This window comes from Dipodomys merriami, unplaced genomic scaffold (assembly GCF_024711535.1).
Source record: "Dipodomys merriami isolate MVZ:Mamm:240054 unplaced genomic scaffold, mDipMer1.0.p SCAF_104, whole genome shotgun sequence".
Lineage (NCBI taxonomy): Eukaryota > Metazoa > Chordata > Mammalia > Rodentia > Heteromyidae > Dipodomys > Dipodomys merriami.
The window spans coordinates 916,516-936,624 of NW_027202316.1; the positions used below are offsets into that span (position 1 = coordinate 916,516).

The 20,109-nt window shown below is 43.9% G+C and overlaps 1 protein-coding gene across 7 annotated transcripts in view; it reads right to left on the reverse strand.

Moving 5' to 3' along the window:
* Positions 1-17,209, reverse strand: part of Hecw1 (HECT, C2 and WW domain containing E3 ubiquitin protein ligase 1) — a 306,170-nt gene extending 288,961 nt beyond the window's left edge. For 4 of the 7 annotated variants that reach the window (XM_069998173.1, XM_069998127.1, XM_069998165.1 and 1 more), the window contains exon 1: positions 17,126-17,198. In XM_069998173.1, the coding sequence (XP_069854274.1) occupies positions 17,126-17,155 (30 nt within the window). In that variant the 5' untranslated portion in view covers positions 17,156-17,198. Of the gene's footprint in view, positions 1-15,688; positions 15,776-17,125 lie in introns of those variants that run through there. The other 3 variants (XM_069998137.1, XM_069998155.1, XM_069998146.1) reach the window with 3 other exon arrangements.
* Positions 17,210-20,109: the final 2,900 nt, after the last annotated feature.

The window sequence follows — 20,109 nt, forward strand, 5'->3', positions numbered from 1 at the left end:
CCATGTCTTGCAGGGGTGGCCACCCGAAGCGTTCAGTCCCAGCCACATGACCACAGGAAGAAATAGAAGGCCAGAAAGCAAAAATAGGTGCCATTAGCCTGTCCCTTCTCAGGAAAACATGCTTTCCTCAGAGTAGCCACCTGGCCACACCCGCTGAGAAAAAATGGTTGAAATTCTCATTCTCCCTACTGACCAGGCAGAGACATGTAGCCTGGTAGATGCTTCGCATCTAGTACAGGTGGCTACAACTTCTCTCAAACCTGATGCCTCTATGCAATTCAGGAAATCTCACGTATCTTTGGCTGAGTGTTCCTTTTGAGTAGAATTTCTGTGGGAAAAATATAAAATGAAATGATTTGGGTACATTGTGTTCATCAGCTCAATGTGTCTCCTTTCTACCCCTCCTCAAACCAAAAGACACAGTCACTTCAGGGCATGCTAATAAGAAAATGGCTGAAAATACAGGGTTGTTTGTTTCACTGCGCGAACTGACCAGGCCCCAGATCACTTCAGGCCTCAGTGTTCTCATCTGTAAAATGGGAACTTCCCAGACAGATTTAGAAGAATTAAATACAATGTCATATATAAAACATACAGAAAAATGCCGCAATAAATCACAGCATTATAGATACATACATACATACAAGTATTATATAAGTCATTATATACTCAACTAAAATAATACCTATAATGTGAAATACTGGTATAGAAGAAAATGTATTGATATACTACTAAATGGATACAAGTTGTATTTACAGTATCAGTTCTATATTATAATGTTATGGTTAGAAGAAGTATAATGGTTCTTCCATGATTGTTACATTGCAAGTGGTCATTTTATTCTTTATAGTGTTTTGTTTTCATATGATGGATTTAACATAATTCTTTTTATATGACTCAGGTTCTATCAACTTTTCTTAAAGGGACAGTTAATGATCTTCCCAAGTTTGGTTTTTTTTGGGGGGGAGGGGTCCGGTCGTGGTCCTGAACTCTGGGCCTGGGTGCTGTCCCTCTTCAGCTCAAGGCTAGTGCTCTACCACTTGAGCCACAGTGCCACTTCCAGCTTTATTTTCCCCCGCTTATGTGGTGCTGAGGAATCAAACCCAGGGCCTCATGCATGCAAGGCAAGCGCTCTACCACTGAGCCACCTTCCCAGCCCTTTTTCCAAGTTTTGAGGGTCTATGATCTTTCTTTTTTATCCATACCATAGTAGCATGAATCAGCACCAAGTGCTAGAAAAATAATGACAGTGTTCTGATACCACTTTATTTACCAGCCCTAGTCTATTGACTCTTGTTCTGGACAATGATGGGTAGATGTAAGTTATAAATTTCAAACAAAAATTTCCAGATGATATGGGAAAACTCCGGCAAAGTGAGGAATTTTCCCAATCATATGACCAAAATGTAGAAGTCAAGGAAGGTTTGCACAGTGCATTGGAACAGTGTGGGGAGCTTCAGGCTGCTGAGGTTTCATTCAAAATGGAAAGCAGGAGAGCAAACCATACCTACAAACCCTTGTTCTACATGGATGTTGCCCCAAAGCCGTGGGATCATTTCCCATGGCACATTGGAGCAGTTGAAGTTTTTCATGGCAAAGTCAGGTTAGAAAGCAAGCATTCTTGGAGCTCAGTCTGTAGCAGTGGCAGACCTGCCTCTTCCTGAGGCGCCAAGCCCACCTGGAGCATCGGCCTACCCAGAATCCCTCACCTGGCTCCGCTCAGTGGCACCCTGGCAAGCCAAGGCCTTGTTCTTCTTGAACAGTTCTGAGTATTAGGAAATATTCTGTATTATCGAGTGTTTGCTCACGTGTTTTTGTTCTCCTCTCAGAGTAGAGCAAAATACAACGTGCTGAGCCCTTCAGCCACATCTCAGATCTTTATTACTTTTTTTTTATTTTTAGTATCCTTTATTTCTATTCATTCTACTACAGACTTCATGGTTGGACATTCCCAAGTTCACAATCATTTGGAGATAGACCTTTGAGAGGTTGCAAGGATGGAGCCCTCACAAATTTTCATTTGTGTCCTTATAAAGGGGCGCAACAGAGCTCTCTAGCCCTATTGCCACAATGTCACACGTGGGAGATGCAGCATAAGTCTGCAATCCTCAGCCTAGCAAAGGGTCCCTACCTGATGCGAACAGTTCTGCGAGTCTGGCCTGCAGAGCAATAAGCCATTAATACCTGCTGTGGATAACCTCCTGGTCTATGGTGCTTTGTTACAGCAGTGTGAATGAACGAAGACATCCTGAAAGCACAGTTTCTCTACAGTAGAAGTTGTAAGCTAGAGACCTCCAAATTGAGAGACTCAAGTACTGTTAAATTTTCATGTTGCATGAGATAAAAAATCTGAACACGAAAGTCTTCTAAAAATCCAGTGTTGGGCTGGGAAGGTGGCTCATTGGTAGAATGCTTGCCTCACATGCATGAGGCCCTGGGTTCGATTCCTCAGCACCACAGAAGCAGAAAAAAACCAGAAGTGGTGCTGTGGGTCAAGTGGTAGAGCACTAGCCTTGAGCTGAAGAGCTGAGGGACAGCGCCCAGGCCCAGAGTTCAGGCCCCACGACCAACCAAAAAAGAAAACAAAACAAACGAACAAACAAAAAAGTCTTTTGGTTCTCTTAAGGAAAGGATGTGAAGAACTACCAATACAGGGCTCCATTCCCACAAACCCACCCACTGGCTCAAAAACCACACGCCATTCTCAGTTACCTCACCCACCTGAGGACACCTAACTGAGCTTTCCGCCTCACCTTAAAGGACGCTAATGAAGGGTGCCAAAGAGCATCCTGACACAAGCCCTGAGATCACTTCCTGCCTTAGGTTTAAATGATTCAGGTTCTGTGACTTTGGGAGACAGTACTCTCAGTAGGTTTCATCATTTGGAAAATAAGGGGGTGAAACAAGATAAGGCCTCAGTTCCTATCTGGGCAGTGGCTTATGAATCTATAAATGGCTTTACTCATTTTCAAATCTCACTGAGCTCATTGCCTGAAAAAATGCCCAAGGGCATGAGTTCCACCTGCTAATAGCACTTTGAAAAAAGAAAACAAAGAGATTCGGAAAAAAAAATTTAAATATATGGATCCCTCAAAAGCTATTTGCAAATTCATAGCAAGATGTAATAGATGTAACAGCAACAAACCAACAACATCAGCAAATCCATTCATTCTCTTCTGCTTCTAAAATGAAATGTCTAAGTTGAGAGTTCTAAAAATTTACACAGAACTTGTACCACAAAGTACTTGGAAAGGGAAGAATGCGTTAGGGGCATAGAGCTAATGCCTTCCTCCCAGGTCCCCCCATTCCTATCATTCCTTACCTGCAGATACAAAGTGAGCTTCTATTTGTTTTATTTCTCTTGCCAGAGCCCCTCACTTTCCCTCATAATACTGAAATGGCTCTTCCAACACTTTCTCCAATAAACTAAATCATAAAAAATACCCTAGATTAAGGTGGTTGCCATTTCACCAAGAGTAGGATGTAGGTTGATCTCTAGAGAGAAGTGTCTAACCTTCTTAACTTCTCTTTTCAACCCAAAGCCCACCCTATTTAAAGGACTATAGGACCCCTACCCAACAGTCTCAGACAGGCAAGCAGGCTGGGGCTCTGTGTCAGCGTCTGGAAACTTCTACCACCCTGGACTCGTTCACTTGCTAATGATGCACACCAGCCAGGCACCACTTTGCCTGTGGACCTAGGGCAGGTGGAAATCATAGAAATGGGTATTTCAGGCAAGTCTGAACCTCAGGTTGCCCCCTAAGGACCTTCCAGTTCCTAGTGAATACTTAGAGAAAAAGTGCCATGTTCTACAAGTTTCTCTGGATGGCTTTGGATTTTTAAAAAAGCTTGGTATTGTATATACATTTATCAGAATTAGGGAAGGGAAGGGGAACAACAGAATGGTGAGACAAAGGATAAGGGGGAACCAATGCAACAGTGATACTCACAAGACAACATGCTGGAAAAGATCTGTGCAACTTGAGAGTTTGGGGGAGGAAAGTAGGAGAAAAATGAGGGAAGGGGTAACAAGTTTGACAAGAAATATACTTATTACTTATGTAACTGTAACCCTTCTGTACATCAGCTTGACAATAAAAATAAAGAAATTAAAAAAATATCTCTCTCTCTCATACATATATATGTGTATGGGAAATATATATATATATATATATATATATATATATATATGGGAAAATTTTGAGTCATGGGGAAGCATACTATATAGCAATGGGCTTTCAGGTAACAGACTCCATGCCTCAGCCCTAAGGTATTTAATGTCATCATCTCTTGGGAAAATTCACTCTTGGGAAAATTAAGTTTAACTGAAGAACATCACAATGATTTCTAAGCCTTGACAAAGGCAATGTTTAGTTTAATGACTAAACTATGAGTGACTCATCAGGAAGCAATATTGTACATTTGTGGATCTCAGTCTAAGCTCCTTCAAGACAACAAATGGGGCTGCAGATTCATTCATGGTGGAAATAATTCTTACAGCATGAGAGATACTCCATAAATAGCACACAACGTAAAATAGTCACCATGAAACGTCACAACTTCTCTAATTTTCCTTCTTTCTTTTTTGCCAGTCCTGGGATTTGAACTCTAGGCCTGGGTGCTGTCCCTAAACTCCTTTTGTTCAAGCTTAGTACTCTGCCACTTGAGCCACAGTACCACTTCCAGCTTTGTCTGTGATTAATTGGATATAAGAGTTTCATGGACTGTTCTGGGTGGGCTGGCTTTGAACTGTGATCCTCAGATCTCAGCTTCCTGAGTAGCAAGGATTACAGGCATGAGCCACTAGCTCCTGGCTCAATTATCCTTCTTAAGTTAGATAGTGCCCCATTGTGTAGATTCATGCTGCTTTGGACATTTTTTTTGTTGGTCGTGGGACCTGAACTCTGGGCCTGGGAGCTGTCCCTCAGCTCTTCAGCTCAAGGCTAGCACTCTATCACTGGAGCTACAGCACCACTTCTGGCTTTTTCTACTTATGTGGTGCTGAGGAATCAAACCCAGGGCCTCATGTGTGCAAGACAAGCACTCTACCACTGCGCCACCTTCCCACCCCCTGGACAATTTTTTTTTTTTTTTTTTTTTTTTTATAGAGCAGTACTGTCTGTAAACTCAGGACCTCTCGCTTAATAGGCTGGCACTAAATGCCTCCAACCATTTTTCTGTGCTGACTGTTTTTGAGATATGGTCTTGCTTCCTGCCAGAGTAAACAACTATAACATGATGTGGCCTATTCTAGGCTTCCCATCATTGCTGGAATAATAGGTATGTGCTACCACAACAATTTCTCCTGTTGAAAAGGAGTCTCCTATACTTTTTTTGCCCAAGGCTGGCCTTGGAATCATGAGTCTCCAGTTTTCACCCTTCAAACTAGCCAGCATTACAAGTATGAGCTACCAACTTCAAGATGTCCTTGACATTTTTCTTTAAAATTCTTTTAAAATTATCTGTAAGTAGTTGTACAAGAGGTTTTAATTCAACATATCAATTTAGATCATGATCAGTGTCACCACCTCTTTCATCATTTTTCCCAATTTGGCTATTTTAATTATAAATTATAAGTAGATTTTTGTCTAGGTGAATATCCCCAGTAACAGTATAAATGCTTGTCACAAAATATACATGTAGCATATGCTAAGGAAATGTTTTCTGAATTAATAAGTACATAGAAAATAACCAGAACTTCTTGAGTGCATGTGCTTATATATCATATAAATATATATTTTATGTGATAATTATTCTACAGATTTTTTGGGGGGGGGTCCGGTCGTGGGGCCTGAACTCTGGGCCTGGGCGCTGTCCCTCAGCTCTTCAGCTCAAGGCTAGTGCTCTACCACTTGAGCCATAGCGCCACTTCTGGCTTTTTTCTTTTTGCTTATGTGGTGCTAAGGAATCGAACCCAGGGCCTCATACATGCAAGGCAAGTGCTCTACCACTGAGCCACCTTCCCAGCCCCAGATATAATTTTCTGTCCCCTGGCCAAGTCTTTTTTAATAATTTTTATTGAAATTAGGTGATTACATAAATTTCTCATATTTCACAGTATTGTGGAACAGTGATACTTAAAGTCGCAACACATTTTAACCTTCACAAGGCAAATTGTCATTATCATGGCCTATAAAGTTTGTGAATTCTATGAGCTTTGATAATACAGCTATTTCTTCTACATCAGGTGATATTTACATTTTTCCTCTTGCTTAGTGTTAGCTGTTCCCTCTTTCCCTCTCATTCCCTCCTTCCCATTGCTGCCTTTGAGTTACTTTGTTCATTTTCATCAATGTCCAGTGCAGCTGATGGGCCCCTCTGTTGTATGTTTTCCCATTTCCCTCTGATTCTGTGTCTTCCTCCTAGCTTTCCTCAGATGTGCACATAAATATACCATATATGAGGTCAAGAACATGGAGTCATTTTTCAATGATATGACAAAATGAGTGGGAGTCCTTTGTTTCTTAAGTCCTGTTTACTTTGTTGTATCTCCTTGTATTTTGGCTTTAGCATCCACATATCAGGAAGACCATGTGCCATTTTTCTCTTTGCTCTTGGCTTACCTTGCTCAAAATGATTTGCTCTAGTTCTATTCATTTCCCTACAAATGCCATTATTTTGTCCTTTCTAATGGCTGCATAATATTCCATTGTATATAGGTACCATAATTTTTGGATCTATTCATCTGTAATGGGGCATCTGGGTTGTTTCCATATCTTGGCTATTGTGAAGAGTGCTGCAATGAACAGGGAGGTATATGTGTCCTTGTATCCTGGTTCCTATTGTGATGCCTAGGAGTGGTATGGCTGGGTCATAGGGGAGGTCTAAGGTACCTCCAGACTTTCCAAAGTGGTTGTATTAGTATACATTCCCACCAGCAATGCAGTAGGGTTCCCCTTTCTCCGCATCCCCTCCAGCAATTGTCGTTGGCTGAATTTAGGATGTGTGGCCAAGTCTTTTTTTAAGAAGCTCATATATTTGTCATATACATATGTATTATGTATGCATATGCAGTGCTTCTTTTCCTTTTTCTTTCTTGGGGGAAAAAGGTGAAAATAACTTGGGTTCCACCATTTTTCCCATGGATGTCACACTGTGATTAGAATGTACGCTTCTAAGACAGATTCATTTTACTTTATTGAAACACAATAAGGAAGGATGTTTGCAAAATTCCTCTGACAGATAAAAAATTGTGCAAGCTTGCTGTAGAGATGCTATTAACAAAGAAAGCAATGCTGCCAATAAAACTTCCTGCTGAAATTACACCCAATGACTTTAATGCCAATTATCCATAAGAGAGGCTCCAAGAGGTACTGACCACCTCACATTTCATAGGAATACCAGTTTAAGGAGAATCCCTAAGTATCCCTTCAAAGCCAAGTGGCCAAGATCTGCACGAGAGAAATGAACAAATCACAAATACTGAAGGAGCAAATAGGAGGTGGGGACACAAAACCCATGTCTCTTATTTCCAAGTCTCTTGTTCTTTGAGATCCTGACAGTTCTATTCAGTGGCTTCTTTTTAGAAGAGCTAAAAATCAAAGTTGGCTCAAAAAGGAAGTTCCTCAGATATTGGAAAAGATGAGTGGGAAATTTCCATATAGGGCTGACTATGTTCAGGAATGACATTCCACAGAAATGAGCTTCTGTCTCTTCTCTGCGAAAGCTTAGGAAAAGCCTCACCAATGCTGTGGAACAGGGAATTACCAGCAATCCACGTCATTCAGCCTTTTAGCAGTTACTGAATGCAGCACAGACTGTTCTAGATACTTAGGAGTCAACAGATACAAATTCTAGTCCTTGCTCTGTGATAGACACCTGTGATCTTAGCACGTCACTCAAGAGGCAGGAGGCTTTTGAATTCAAGACCAGCCTGGGACACATAGCAGGGCCCATCCCGAGGGCTGGTGATCTAGCTTGGTGATGCACAAGGTGGTTCATGATCATCTTCCTCTTCCTCCCCTCCCCACCCCCACACTCAGAGAAAACTACAGTCCTTTTGGTTCCTATCTCATCTACCTCTCTAATTAACATCATGGTTTGCATTTTACTGATGCTGATACTGTGATTAACATTCTAGAAGCAACACAGTGCAGATCTTCTCAACTTTTTGGTGGTTTGCTGGGTCCCTCAACTCACTAAATACCCATTGAAGGAATTACCCATTGTGGTAGCCTGCAGGACAAACATGGCCTAGATGCCTATGGACGTGCAACATATCCGTAACTGAGAGGTGCTCATTGGTCAGCAGGAAGACTGCAAGCCAGAGGAGTTAATGGTGAGCACATGATGTTACCTGTCAGTGAGACTTCAAGAGGAGGGGAGAAGGTGATTATCCTACTGAGAAATTGAGTGACAGCTTCCACTAGGAGGTGGGAATTTAGAATGGATACCAAAGATCAGTAAATTTAGAGGGGAGTTTCAGAGCAGAAAAGTGTTATATTCAGAGAGAACAATTCAAATGGCTGCATCAGAGGACAGAAGGGCAGGCAGGCTATGGACCTACCAATGGGCTTTCAGAGTTGGTTCTCTCATTGTGTAGACTGGCCAACTTGAGGGTTTTGAACACAGGGATAGCATGCACATGCACACATTCACAACGACCCTGTGACCTGGACGAGGCAGAACCAGAGTGCAAGGAACAGTTTTTATCAAGTCCTGGTAGCAACAATTCATTTCAACACTAACAGCTACTTGCTAGATGCTGTAGAGGGGCAGGACAAGCGGGAGCTGGCCCCTGTTTAAGCCCAACCCTCACCACAATCTTGTGGAGAAGGGAGGAATTATTGATAGAAAAGGAAACATATACTCTCAAAAGATCCAGGGGCTTAAAGCCATTCAGATGAATCCAGTTATTTTATTGGAAAATTTCTGATATCACACCTGTAATAATCCTGGCTACTCAGGAAGCTGAGATCTGAGGACCATGATTCAAAGCCAGCCTGGGTATGAAAGTCCATGAGACTCTTATCTCCAATTAACCACCAAAAAGCAAGAAGTGGAATTGTGGCTTAAGTAGTAGAGCACTAGCCTTGAGTATAAAAGCTCAGTCATGGCTCCCAGTTCCTGAGTTCAAGTCTCAAGACTGGCACAAAAATAGATAGATAGATAGATAGATAGATAGATAGATAGATAGATAGATAGATAGATAGATAGATAGATAGATAGATAGATCAAGCAGACACAATGGCTTTTATGATTGAGTTCCAGTTAAGGAAAGCATCGATGATTACATCAGTAAGTCAGTCAGCAAGCATTTATTGTAGTAGATGTTCAGTTCCAGGTGTGGGTCCAGGTGTGAGGTAAATAATCATGTTATGCTCTAATGGGGTTACAAGTTAGTAAGGGAGTGAGGCAATAAGTATAATACATGGCCCTGCCATGAAGAGAAAGAGAACATGTAAGTAGAGGAGAGTATGCTACCAGTGTATCAGGGAACTTTTTCTGAAGGAATGATAGCAGAGGACTAAGGAACCGGGATACAGAGCCGGGAATAGCTCCTCCTGGTCTAGAGAAGAGCCAAGGGAAGAGTATGCTGGGTATTCTTGTGAAAGGCCCAGGACACTGGAGACTGAGGCCCGGGGAGCCAGGGTAAACTGGAAGGCAGGAGCCAGCGCCAGTGATCAAAATGATTGAACAAGCCAGGTGCTGGTGATTCATGCCTATAATCCTAGCTACTCAGGAGGGTGAGACCTGAAAATCAAGGTTCAATGCCTGCCCAGGCAGAATAGTCCCTTATCTGATAGTCTCTTATCTTTAACCTTCAAAAAGCCACAAGTGAGGGGGGTTAAAAAAGTGCCTGCCTTGGGCATAAAAGCTAACCAAGAGTGAGATTCCGAGTTAAAACTTCATGCTACACACACGCGCGCGCACACACACACACACACACACACACACACAGCACACATGACAGAGGGAAATTTAAGTAGTTTTAAGGATCAGTGGTAAAAGCAATTATGAATAATGGTAAAATGTGATCTTTATTTGTTGCTTTGTATGTCCCTCCCCCACAGTATAACCCCTGTTTTCACTGTATTTGATCTTGGTATAATTTGGGGAGAGGAAGGGAAAAAACAAAATGTTTAAATAGGGATACAGGTGGACTCATTGCAACAATGAGATGTAGAAGACACTACATTGAAAAACGAACTTTACAATTTTTACAATTTAGGCGGGGAGGGGTTCGGGGGAAGGAGTGGCAGGGGGAAACAAAGGAGGAGGCAACAATGCTGAATAAGAAATGTACTCATTACCTTGCTCATGTAACTGTAACCCCCTCTGTACAGTATTTTCACAATAAAAACTTATTTTAAAAATGAATAATGGTAAGGAAAATGGAAGTCTTTTTCCAGGATAAAAATGCAATGAGCATATGATGACATAATTTCTGTCTATACCTTACAGAGGTCAAAGTTCAGTGAGTGGAGTTAGGGACTGTGAGCCCAAGATCTTAGATGTCTCATTCTCATCTCTCTCTATTATTTTTTTTCCTTTTAGCCTAAACTTTACCTCTTATAATAGTGAGAAAGATTGAAGTTTCTGTTTCTCAAAATGTTCTGAATTGAACACACAAAGCTGGGGAAATCATGCAAGTTAAAAAGATGTCAATTTAAGGACAAAAATAACTGAATTACAATCCCTGGTCATGGATGTGAATTTTGGTCTTTTTTCCTTTTCTTCTTCTTTCACACACATGATATTTCCCTGACATCTGTGCAATACAAATATATCTAGAAAGTGTGAACTGAAAAATCTGTTCCCCTAAATATATAAAAGAGACCCTGAATGAAGTCTCCATGATGGCACTCGTCATCATGGGCACAGATGGCCTCCTTTTCTAGCTCTCTCTCACTCCCCCAATACCAGCTTGGGTTTCATCCCCTGCACATCACATGGGATAGATGCTTGATAAGAGCAGAAGCACCCATCCACAGGCCACATCCTTATTTTGCAATCCCCATGATCATCAAGCTTTGAGCAAATAAATTGGGAAAAGCACAGTTCCTGGATAAATAATGTACATGCTATACCTCACTTGCTGCTATGGATATACAACAGACCTGGGAATCTCTGTGTAATATTTTGCTAATAAGTAGCAGCAGCATTGTCAGCTTTCACAATATAGTACCCCTGACACAGAACACAATAGCCGTTTACCAATAATCCCATGTGTACACCTTATGGGATGGGATATTTAAAACTGCTAATGCACTCTGTTTCCTAAAGTGTTGTAAGAGGTTTCAAGACCCAAATGCCTGATATTTAGGTTCCCAGTGACAGTCAGAAAGCCAAGGAGAGGAGTCCAGAGAAGCTCAGACTCCTAGGTACTTCTCTCCAGCATCTCCAGGAACTGAAAAGCATGAAATAACCCATTTGAGGCAGAGCAGGCCTGGGGTCTGAAGGAAGTGAGAGGAGACCTAAAAGGAGGAAGATAAAACTCCCCTAAGGAAGAAGCCAAGAGAGGGGGATATGGACCCACCCAAGAAGGAGGCCGAGGAAGAGGAATGGCAGGCACCTATCAGGAGGAAGAGGGAGACATTCACCCACTCAAAAGCAGGTCCTTGTCCCCCAGACCCAAGGAACAGCCAGAGACTTGCATCCATGGAGAAGCCACTAAGCATGTTTCCTTTCCCTTTGTGATTCCTCCATGGTCTGTGTCCATCATTCAGTGCACACACCTCAGGCTACACTCTTGCTCTTGCTCATGTTGACCCCTTCCTAAAGTTTCTCCCTCCAATAGGGCTTCCTCTCTAGCCTGAAAGTCCTTAACTGCGTCTGTCTCCAAAGCATTCACTTCAAGAAAATATTTCCTCTGATGCAGCCTATTATGTTGAGGCTACCGTGATATGTAATAACTCAGAATACAAGCACAACTTAAGGTCAGCCGGAACTGCATGCTCAAGTATAGAACATTATAGGTGCAATAAAGTTTCTAGTTATATAAAAAAGAAAACGTTCAGAGTTTTCAGAGGATTCATTTTGTCTCTCCACCTCATGGTATCTCCACTTGGAAAAGCATGCTAAGCAGTAAATCTCAGAACCCAGAAAAAGTTGCAAGAAGTGGGATGTTTGTGAGGCCATGACTGGGGCAGTATAAAGCTGATGGTAGTGTAATCCTTGGACATATCTGGGTGTGGGGATGTTACAAAAGATTGAACTGAGCTATAGAATGAGGAAGAACCATGAACCAGTGGCTCACACCTGTAATCCTATTACTTGGGATCCGGAGACTGGGAAGATCATGATTTGAGACCAGCCTGGGTAGAAAACTTTAAGAGATATCAATACAGTGGCACATGCCTAGCATCTCTAGCCATCTGGGAGGCTGAGATCACAGTCCCAGGCCAGTCCAGGAAGAAAAGTCCTGGAGACTCCAATGCTACATACAGGAGGAAACCAGATGCAGTGGTACGCAACTGTGATCCTGGTACTAGTGGCAAGCCTAGAGTAAGTAAATCTTGGCTCAGATATGTTCCCTGGTAGGAAGACCTTAATCAAAAAAATAATAATAATAACCAATGTAAAATAAGGCTGGAGGCATGGTTTAGCAGAATAGCACTAGCCTAGCAAGTCAGAGATTTTTGAGCTCAAATCCTAATAAGAATTGGGGAAAGAAGGAGCAAAATGAGAAACCAAAGAAATTGAAAGGGGAAAATGATGGCTGTATCAGAGGGGATATTTGCAGGTGATCGAGCTGGGTTACACATTGAGAGTTACACACTCAGTGGTGGGGAGATAGACCTTTATATAGAGAACTTAGAACCTTGACTCTCAGACCCAGAAAGCCTAAGCATTTTGTTCATTTAGGGAAGGGTACAGTTTTTCACCACTTTAGTCCTCGCTGGGAACAAGAAATGACCAACCCTCTCCCCCCCCCCCACATAGTAAATTTAGCATTATAAACAAGAATTACACCAGATAAACAGCATGAACCTAAGCCTCAAAGTGTTTATTAGATAGTCCACAGATGGACACATGGCCTTAAATATTTCTACATAAATTATACAGAATATAAACTGCAAAGTTCAATTGTCACTAATATTTTCACCATCCAATTGGTTCATCAGTGGAATAAAGCAATAGAAACAATAACAGAATCATGGTGTCAGAAGTGACCTTTGGGATTGCCTGTTTCAACTTACTAATATTTTTGTGGGGGAGGTACAGGGGACATCAGGATTTGAATTTAAACCCTCTAGCTTGCTGGGTTTGCTTGTCCAGTGCTCTACTATTTGCATTGTAACTCCAGACTAGATTTTTGCTGGTTATTTGGAAATGGAGTCTCCCAGACTTTTCTGCCTGGGTTGGCTTCAAACATAGATCCTTAAGATCATGGTGTAACTAAGATTATAGGCAGGAGGCACCAGCACTCAGCTCTTGGCTTCACACTTTTACAGAAGAAAAAATCTAAACCTTCAATAAGCTAAAGCAAATTGAACTCACACAGAATAGTTCCCATTCTTCTCACTGAGTCCAAGCACATCAAGTGTTCCCAGGGTGTATTACAGAAAGGACAGGCAGGTATTGAACTTCCTAAAGAAGGAATTAGTTGTGTGGAGACAGGCAGGGTTTCACATCCAGGTCCAGGAATCTGCCTGTGCGAGGACTTAGGCTGGCTCCAGTCTCACTGCTGGATCATTCCAGAAGCACAACGTATGGTGACTGTGATTTGAACAAATGTGGGTCACTCTGTGACATTTCTGAACATGTTGATTGTCCTCGCAAACTCTGGCTCTTAGAATCAAGACTTGAAGAGAAGGTGGCAAAAAGTCTCATCCTTCTATTCAAGTCCAGGTTCCAGGACAGAGTGCTTGGACCCAATAAGTTTCCTTTTCAGGCAAGACAGAGCTAGCAGTGAGCAGAGACATTCTGTCAAACTGAACATTTCAGGTCATTCATTACCCCAAGCCTGCAGCATCTGAACGTAATCTCTCAGTGCCATTGTTGGTTTGTTTGTTTGTTTTACTGAGAGGAGTGGATCTCCTCTCAAAAGCAGCCATGTGGAAGGCCTGGATTTGAGTCCTGGCTCACCATTTCCCTTAAGTATCTTACATAACTTCTCTGATTCCCCCAGCTGAGTCACGAAGCAGCAGAGAATTCCTACCTACCTCTTGCCCATACAACCAACGGGCATTTGGATGACCTGAAATCCACCCAGCAAACCTTTCTGGGGACAAAGTGCTAAGTGCTGGAGAGAGAGGAGTTGAACAGAACAATGTCCTTTAGAAACTCAAACCATGCTTAGACAAGGAGCGCCGTGGCACATTTAGAATTCAGGTGACTGCCATCACCAGTGCTACCTTAGCTGTGTGGATGCAAAGGCTAAAGGGAGACAGGAGAGGAAGAGGTTAATTACACCTGGCAAGGTGTGGATTAGAACTTTGAAGCTGTGGGAAATTGTGGGGCTCCGCCTGGGCCAATGAACCACTCTGCAACCACTTGTAAATTGTGATTATTACTATAAACATATGACAATACTTTGTTTACCTGTTCAGAATCATCCTTATCTTTTTGGCTTCTTATAATGCATAACAATGCTAGCAAGTTTCATGAACAATACCAAACGGCAACAAGGAAAGTAAATCATGTTACTGCTAATGACTGTATAGGATAGGAGAACAATCTAGAATCTTTTATTAGAAACAAAACCAATCATTGGAAATAAACTAATTCTCAATTATCCAAGACAACATTGGAATGAATAACTGAATCTTCAAATAAGAAAACCTATTACCCAATTAATTCAACATTGTTCTCTGCTTCCCAACCCTCCCCCTACATGTTTTTACTACAGTGGACAAATAATAATGACTTGTTTGAATTGTTGGTTCGTTTCATTTATAGGATAAGATGCAGATGTGGAGTTCAAATTTTTCAAGTCTAAAATCTAGAAATTCTATAATGTCTTGGTTGGCTAGTATTGTTTGGGCTATAATTATTTTTCTTCCCTAACTGGGTAACTTTTCTCAACCTTCTCTCAGTTATCTATCACTTATGCTACTTGAGTCAAGATGAAGTTGGAGAATTAGCTAATCCCACCCACTTTATAGGTACAGAAGGAGATGAGAGGAAGATGATCACATCTGGTGATTGCATCTGCCTTTTAACATTTGCTTTATCAACACTCCACTCTGATGCATGAAGGCAAAGCTAAAGCACACCTATAGCTTTTGAAGCCCTACATGTGCAAAAAAAAAAAAAAAGTAAAAAGATATTATAGCCACAAGGAACACAACTGCAACCCTCCACACTGGCACACTGCCAGGCTCTTCCGGCCTTAATCATGCCAATAACATCACAATAAAAAAAAAAAAACTTAAGCAATTTGCCTTCACGAAAAACTATCTACAAACAAAAAAAGAGTATTCCCATTCCGCAAAGCAGTCAACTGCACCAGCCTGGGACCCTGGTGCTGAACTCGTCTAAATATGGCTTATGAAATGAAATACTCCAAAGCCCAATTTGCCTGTAAATCTGAGAATTAAAATAGCGCTTCATTTCCCCCAATATTACATTCCAGAGTCGGGAACAAATGGAGGAAGCAGCCAACAGGAAATTCAGCCACGATCTAGTTCTCTGCCCGCCGCGCACATACGTTGGTGCTCGGGTAAAGCATTCGGACTCTAATCCCTTCTTAGTGGAAAAACACACATTTTCAAAATGAATCCCCGATCTAGAATTGAATTACCGTGAAAGCCACAGCCGGGGCGAGTCCCCTGATGAGACGCGCAGATCTGGGAACCTGCTTTGAGCCGTCTTGGACCACGACACTGCTGGGGGCTTACAGGCTGGCCTTTCCCGGTAGGGCATCTACCTCCCCTAAACCGCGAATAAATCCCGGGGAAGGGGGCGGGTTGGTAGGAGAAGCGAAGATGCTTTCTTTAGTCTGTCTTTGAACTATGCCGCTCTTCCCGAATCCATATCCATGTCTGCGGAACACAGACTTCTCTTTCCAAAAAGAGAAGAAAAACAAGGGGGCGAGGGGAGAATTGCGCCACTGCAGATCCCCCCCCAATGAAGTGCGCCCCGAACTCCAGCCGCGTCACGTCATATCTCAGACACCCGGGGAAATCCTCCCGTGCTAGCGGGCGCCCGCTCTATTGCAGAGCGAGGCGTGCGGTGCCGCCCGGGCATCTCCGCAGCCTGTGTCGCTGCCAGCTCCCCCCCACTCCACCTCCCGCCACCCCGCGCTGAAATTGGGCAGGGAACAAGTTACGGTATCCAGCTTGGGTATGGAGGGCAGACCGACCACGGAAACCATCCAGCACCGAGGATGGAGGGATGATCACTTTGTTTGAGATCTAGGCTATCCCTGCGTCGGGGGAGGAAAACGCACCTCCAGCCGAACAACACCAACAACAACAAAAAAAAAAAGAACGAAAGAAAGAAAAGGAGGACCAGACGCGCTTTCCCCAGCCCCTCCCTGCCCGGCCTGTGTGCCGGGCGCAGCTCGGAGAGGCGACATGACCGACAGCTCGCGCTCAAACTCAGGTGGCAGGCCCGGCGGAGAGGCGCGGCCAGCCGGAGCACAGGGAGGGCGCCGGGGAGCCCCGCGCCACTCAGCACCACCCACCCCCCAGCCCCGTCCCCAACCGGCCACCACCCAGGGGAGCAAGGGCCGCACCTGGCCACCTGCTTGGACTGGAGACCGCGGGCCGCACGCTGGTTTAACCGCCGACATCGCCCGGGACACAATTGTCCAGAAGCGAGCCCAAAGCCTAGCGCACAGCCGGAGCTTTGGTTTCCCCGGGGTGGGCGTGGGCTGGGAAGGGGGATTACGTCGCTCTCTCCGCCCCCTCCCCTGACACCTCCTCGCCACTGGGAGGGTGCCGAGGGGCGGGGGAGGCGCTGCGAACCCGCTTGGGGCTTCTTTGTTTCTCTTGGTCCCCCTCAGGAGGGCCAACGTGCGCCCACCATACCCAAGCCGGGGTCTCCAGCCGGGCCCGGGCGGCGACGCGCCCCGGGCTGACAATTGAACCTCGCGGGAGAAGCGGGAGGGTGGGAAGGAAGGTGGATCCCGGTCCCGGGGAAGGGAGGGCGCAGCTGGGGCCTCGCGAGCAGCTCGGAAGCCGCCCGGAGGAGGGCGGAGGGGAGGGTCGGGGTGGCAGGCAGAGCCCCGGCTTACCTTGGCAGCCCCGGACTGGGCACAGATCATGCTCCCGTCAGCACGCTGGTTAGAATCGGAGGATGCACGCGCCCCTCATCCGTGCCTGGCACCGGGGAGCTGTTTGGCGAGACCCACGGCGATCGCCGCCCTCCGGCGCTGCGCTCGGGCTTGCCCGGTGCCCGGAGCGATCGGCGGCGGAGCGGCTGGAGTCACGGAGTGACGGTGCTCAGTACAGGAGGGGCCGGCTCCGGCAGAGGCGCGCGCGATTGCGGCTGCCACCACGGCGCCCCACGAGCCGCCACGCAGCACACTTCATCGCAGTATCCTCCCGCCCGCATCCTCTCCCTGCTTGCCTGCTCCTCTGTGGGTACCAGACTCCCCGAACCAACCACAAGCCGGGTTTGCTCTCATTAGCGCTGCCCCGCCCTGCAGCCTCCGCGCGCGCACCCCTCCCTCTTCGCCCCTGCCAGATATATATATTATATGATTATATACACATACACATATAATCCAACACTGAGCCCCCGTCCTGGGCAGGTCCAGCATCCTCCATGGCTCATCAGCTTGTGTGTGTGTGTGTGTGTGTGTGTGTGTGTGTGTGTGTGTGTGTGTGTGTGTGTGTGCAAACAGTGTTTTCAGAAAGGATGCAGTACAGACACCCCAGTCAGGTATCCTGTGACAGGTGTTCTTACCTGTTTTAAACACTTCCTTCACCTCATAGTCACAGGTACAACTCAGGCTAGCCCCCGTATCTTCACAACAAACACACAACAAACAACTGCTGTTACAAAGACGGGGGTGGGTGGCAAACCACGTCCGTGGTTGGCAAACCTTTCAATCCAGCTTTCATATGAAACAGCACTCAGAATTCTAGGACTGGACGTAAAATTGAACTCCCCCTTTGTCCCACCACCAGTGGTCCCTGGTGACCGGCCTTTCCCTAAATGTAAATCTATGTGCCTTAGGTGGATATTTGGCTTACGTGTGTTCGTATCAGATGCTGAGAACAAACAAAATCTCCACCTTCGATGGTTCTGTGAGTCTAACTACCTTCCTCACAACGCTCAGTAATTTCTTCCTATTCTTCTGCCCATGATCCCCCTCCCCCATGTAAGCCATTTTTTTTTTCATATCCTGACAACTTCCCTTCTTACTGAAACCTCCACTAGAATAAACACAAGTTTGACGCTAACCAGCCAGTAGGTCTTACATACACCTCTCAAAACCAAGTTTCCTTCTGCTCAAACGGAGGTGCTGGACAGTGTCTCATTTCATGGGACCTCTCACCACCGATTTTGCTCTCCAGAAACAGAAACCTTGGACAAGCTGCTGTCCCTTTTGGGGAGCATGTCCCTTTTGGGGAGCATGTCCCTTTCTTTCCTTATTCCACTTGGGTTCTTAGTCCTTTCTAGGCACATCTCTTTGTCTGACAGCATCGGGCCTTTTGGTCAAATGAGCTCAAAGTTGACTATTTAGCAAAGCTCAGCTACGGAGCCACACAAAAAGCTAGGCACACAGTTCTCCAGGTGATGTTACTGTATTCTCTGCCACTACTGGGGTTTATACTCAGGGCTTCCTACTTGCTAGACAAATGCTCTATTACTTGAGTGATGCCTCCAGTCCTTTTGGTTCTGGTTATTTTTCAGATAGAGTCTCACTTTTTGCCCAGGCTGGCCTGGACTTTGATGTGCCTATTTACAATTTCCACTGTAGCTGGGATATCAAGTGTGTGACACCACATCCTGCTTTTTCTCCTGAGATGGGATTAGGGTAATCTTGCAAACTTTGTGTTTCTTATAAACTTTGGGGCTGGCCCAAACTTCAATTTTCTGATCTCAGCCTCTCACTTAGCTTGGATGACAGGCACATACCAATGCTTGCAGCTGTTAATGAGATGCTGAGACACCATCTTACATCCAAGTTCTCATATCTAAGAACTCTCTTGGCAAGCCAAAGTTACCAAGAGTTCTGCTTATATTTTGTTTTACATGCTTTTTACTTTTACATTTTATACATAGTGTGCGGCCCATTTTGATTGACTATCCATTTTTGGTTGTGAGATTTTAGGTTGTTGTTTAGTTTACGTGTTTGTTTATGCATATGGATGTCCAATTGTTCCAGTGATGTTTATTGAAAAGACTATTCTTTCTCAATTGAATTGATCTTACAAATTTTCAAAAAATCCTTTGATCATATTTGTAGGGGTCTCTTTCTGGACTGTTATAGTGCTGATTTACTTATCTATTTTTAGTGCTACATTATTTGATTTATACTATCTGGAAGTTAGGCCATGTGAGTGCTCCAGCTCTGTTATTTTTCAAAATCATTTGGGCTATTTTCATTCCTTTACCTTTCCATATGAGTTTTAAGATCAGTTTATCAATATTCATTGCAAAAAATTCCTGCTAGGATTTTGATTGAGAATATGCTAAATCCATATATCAATTTTGGAAAAATTTACATTTTAATAATCTTCCAAATTATGGAAAACCATAAAGAGTTTTAAAGTCAGTAAACAAAAAGAACCTTTTTATTTAAATATACAGAAAAGTAAAATGTTTATTGTGACTTTAAATGGGTAAGAATTTTAGATTAGTCAGATGTGCTCATAACAGAAGGGTTTGATTAAAATGTCAGCTAGCTAACTTGTCCTCACTCATTATTACATCAAAATACCTTTTTTGGGGGGTCGGTCATGGGGCTTGAACTCTGGGACTGAATGCTGTCCCTCAGCTCTTCAGCTCAAGGCTAGTGCTCTACCACTTGAGCCACTGTACCACTTCCGGTTTTCTGAGTGGTTTATTGGAGATAAGAGTCTCAGGACTTTCCTGCTGAGCTGGTTTTGAACTGCGATCCTTGGATCTTAGCCTCTTTATAGCTAGGATTACAGGCATGAGCCACCAGTGCCTGGCTTTCTACTCTTAAAGAGTAGAAAACAGAGAAGCTAGGTATTGTTCTAAGAGAAGCTAGATATTGAAAATTCTTGAAGTGTCAGCAAAAAA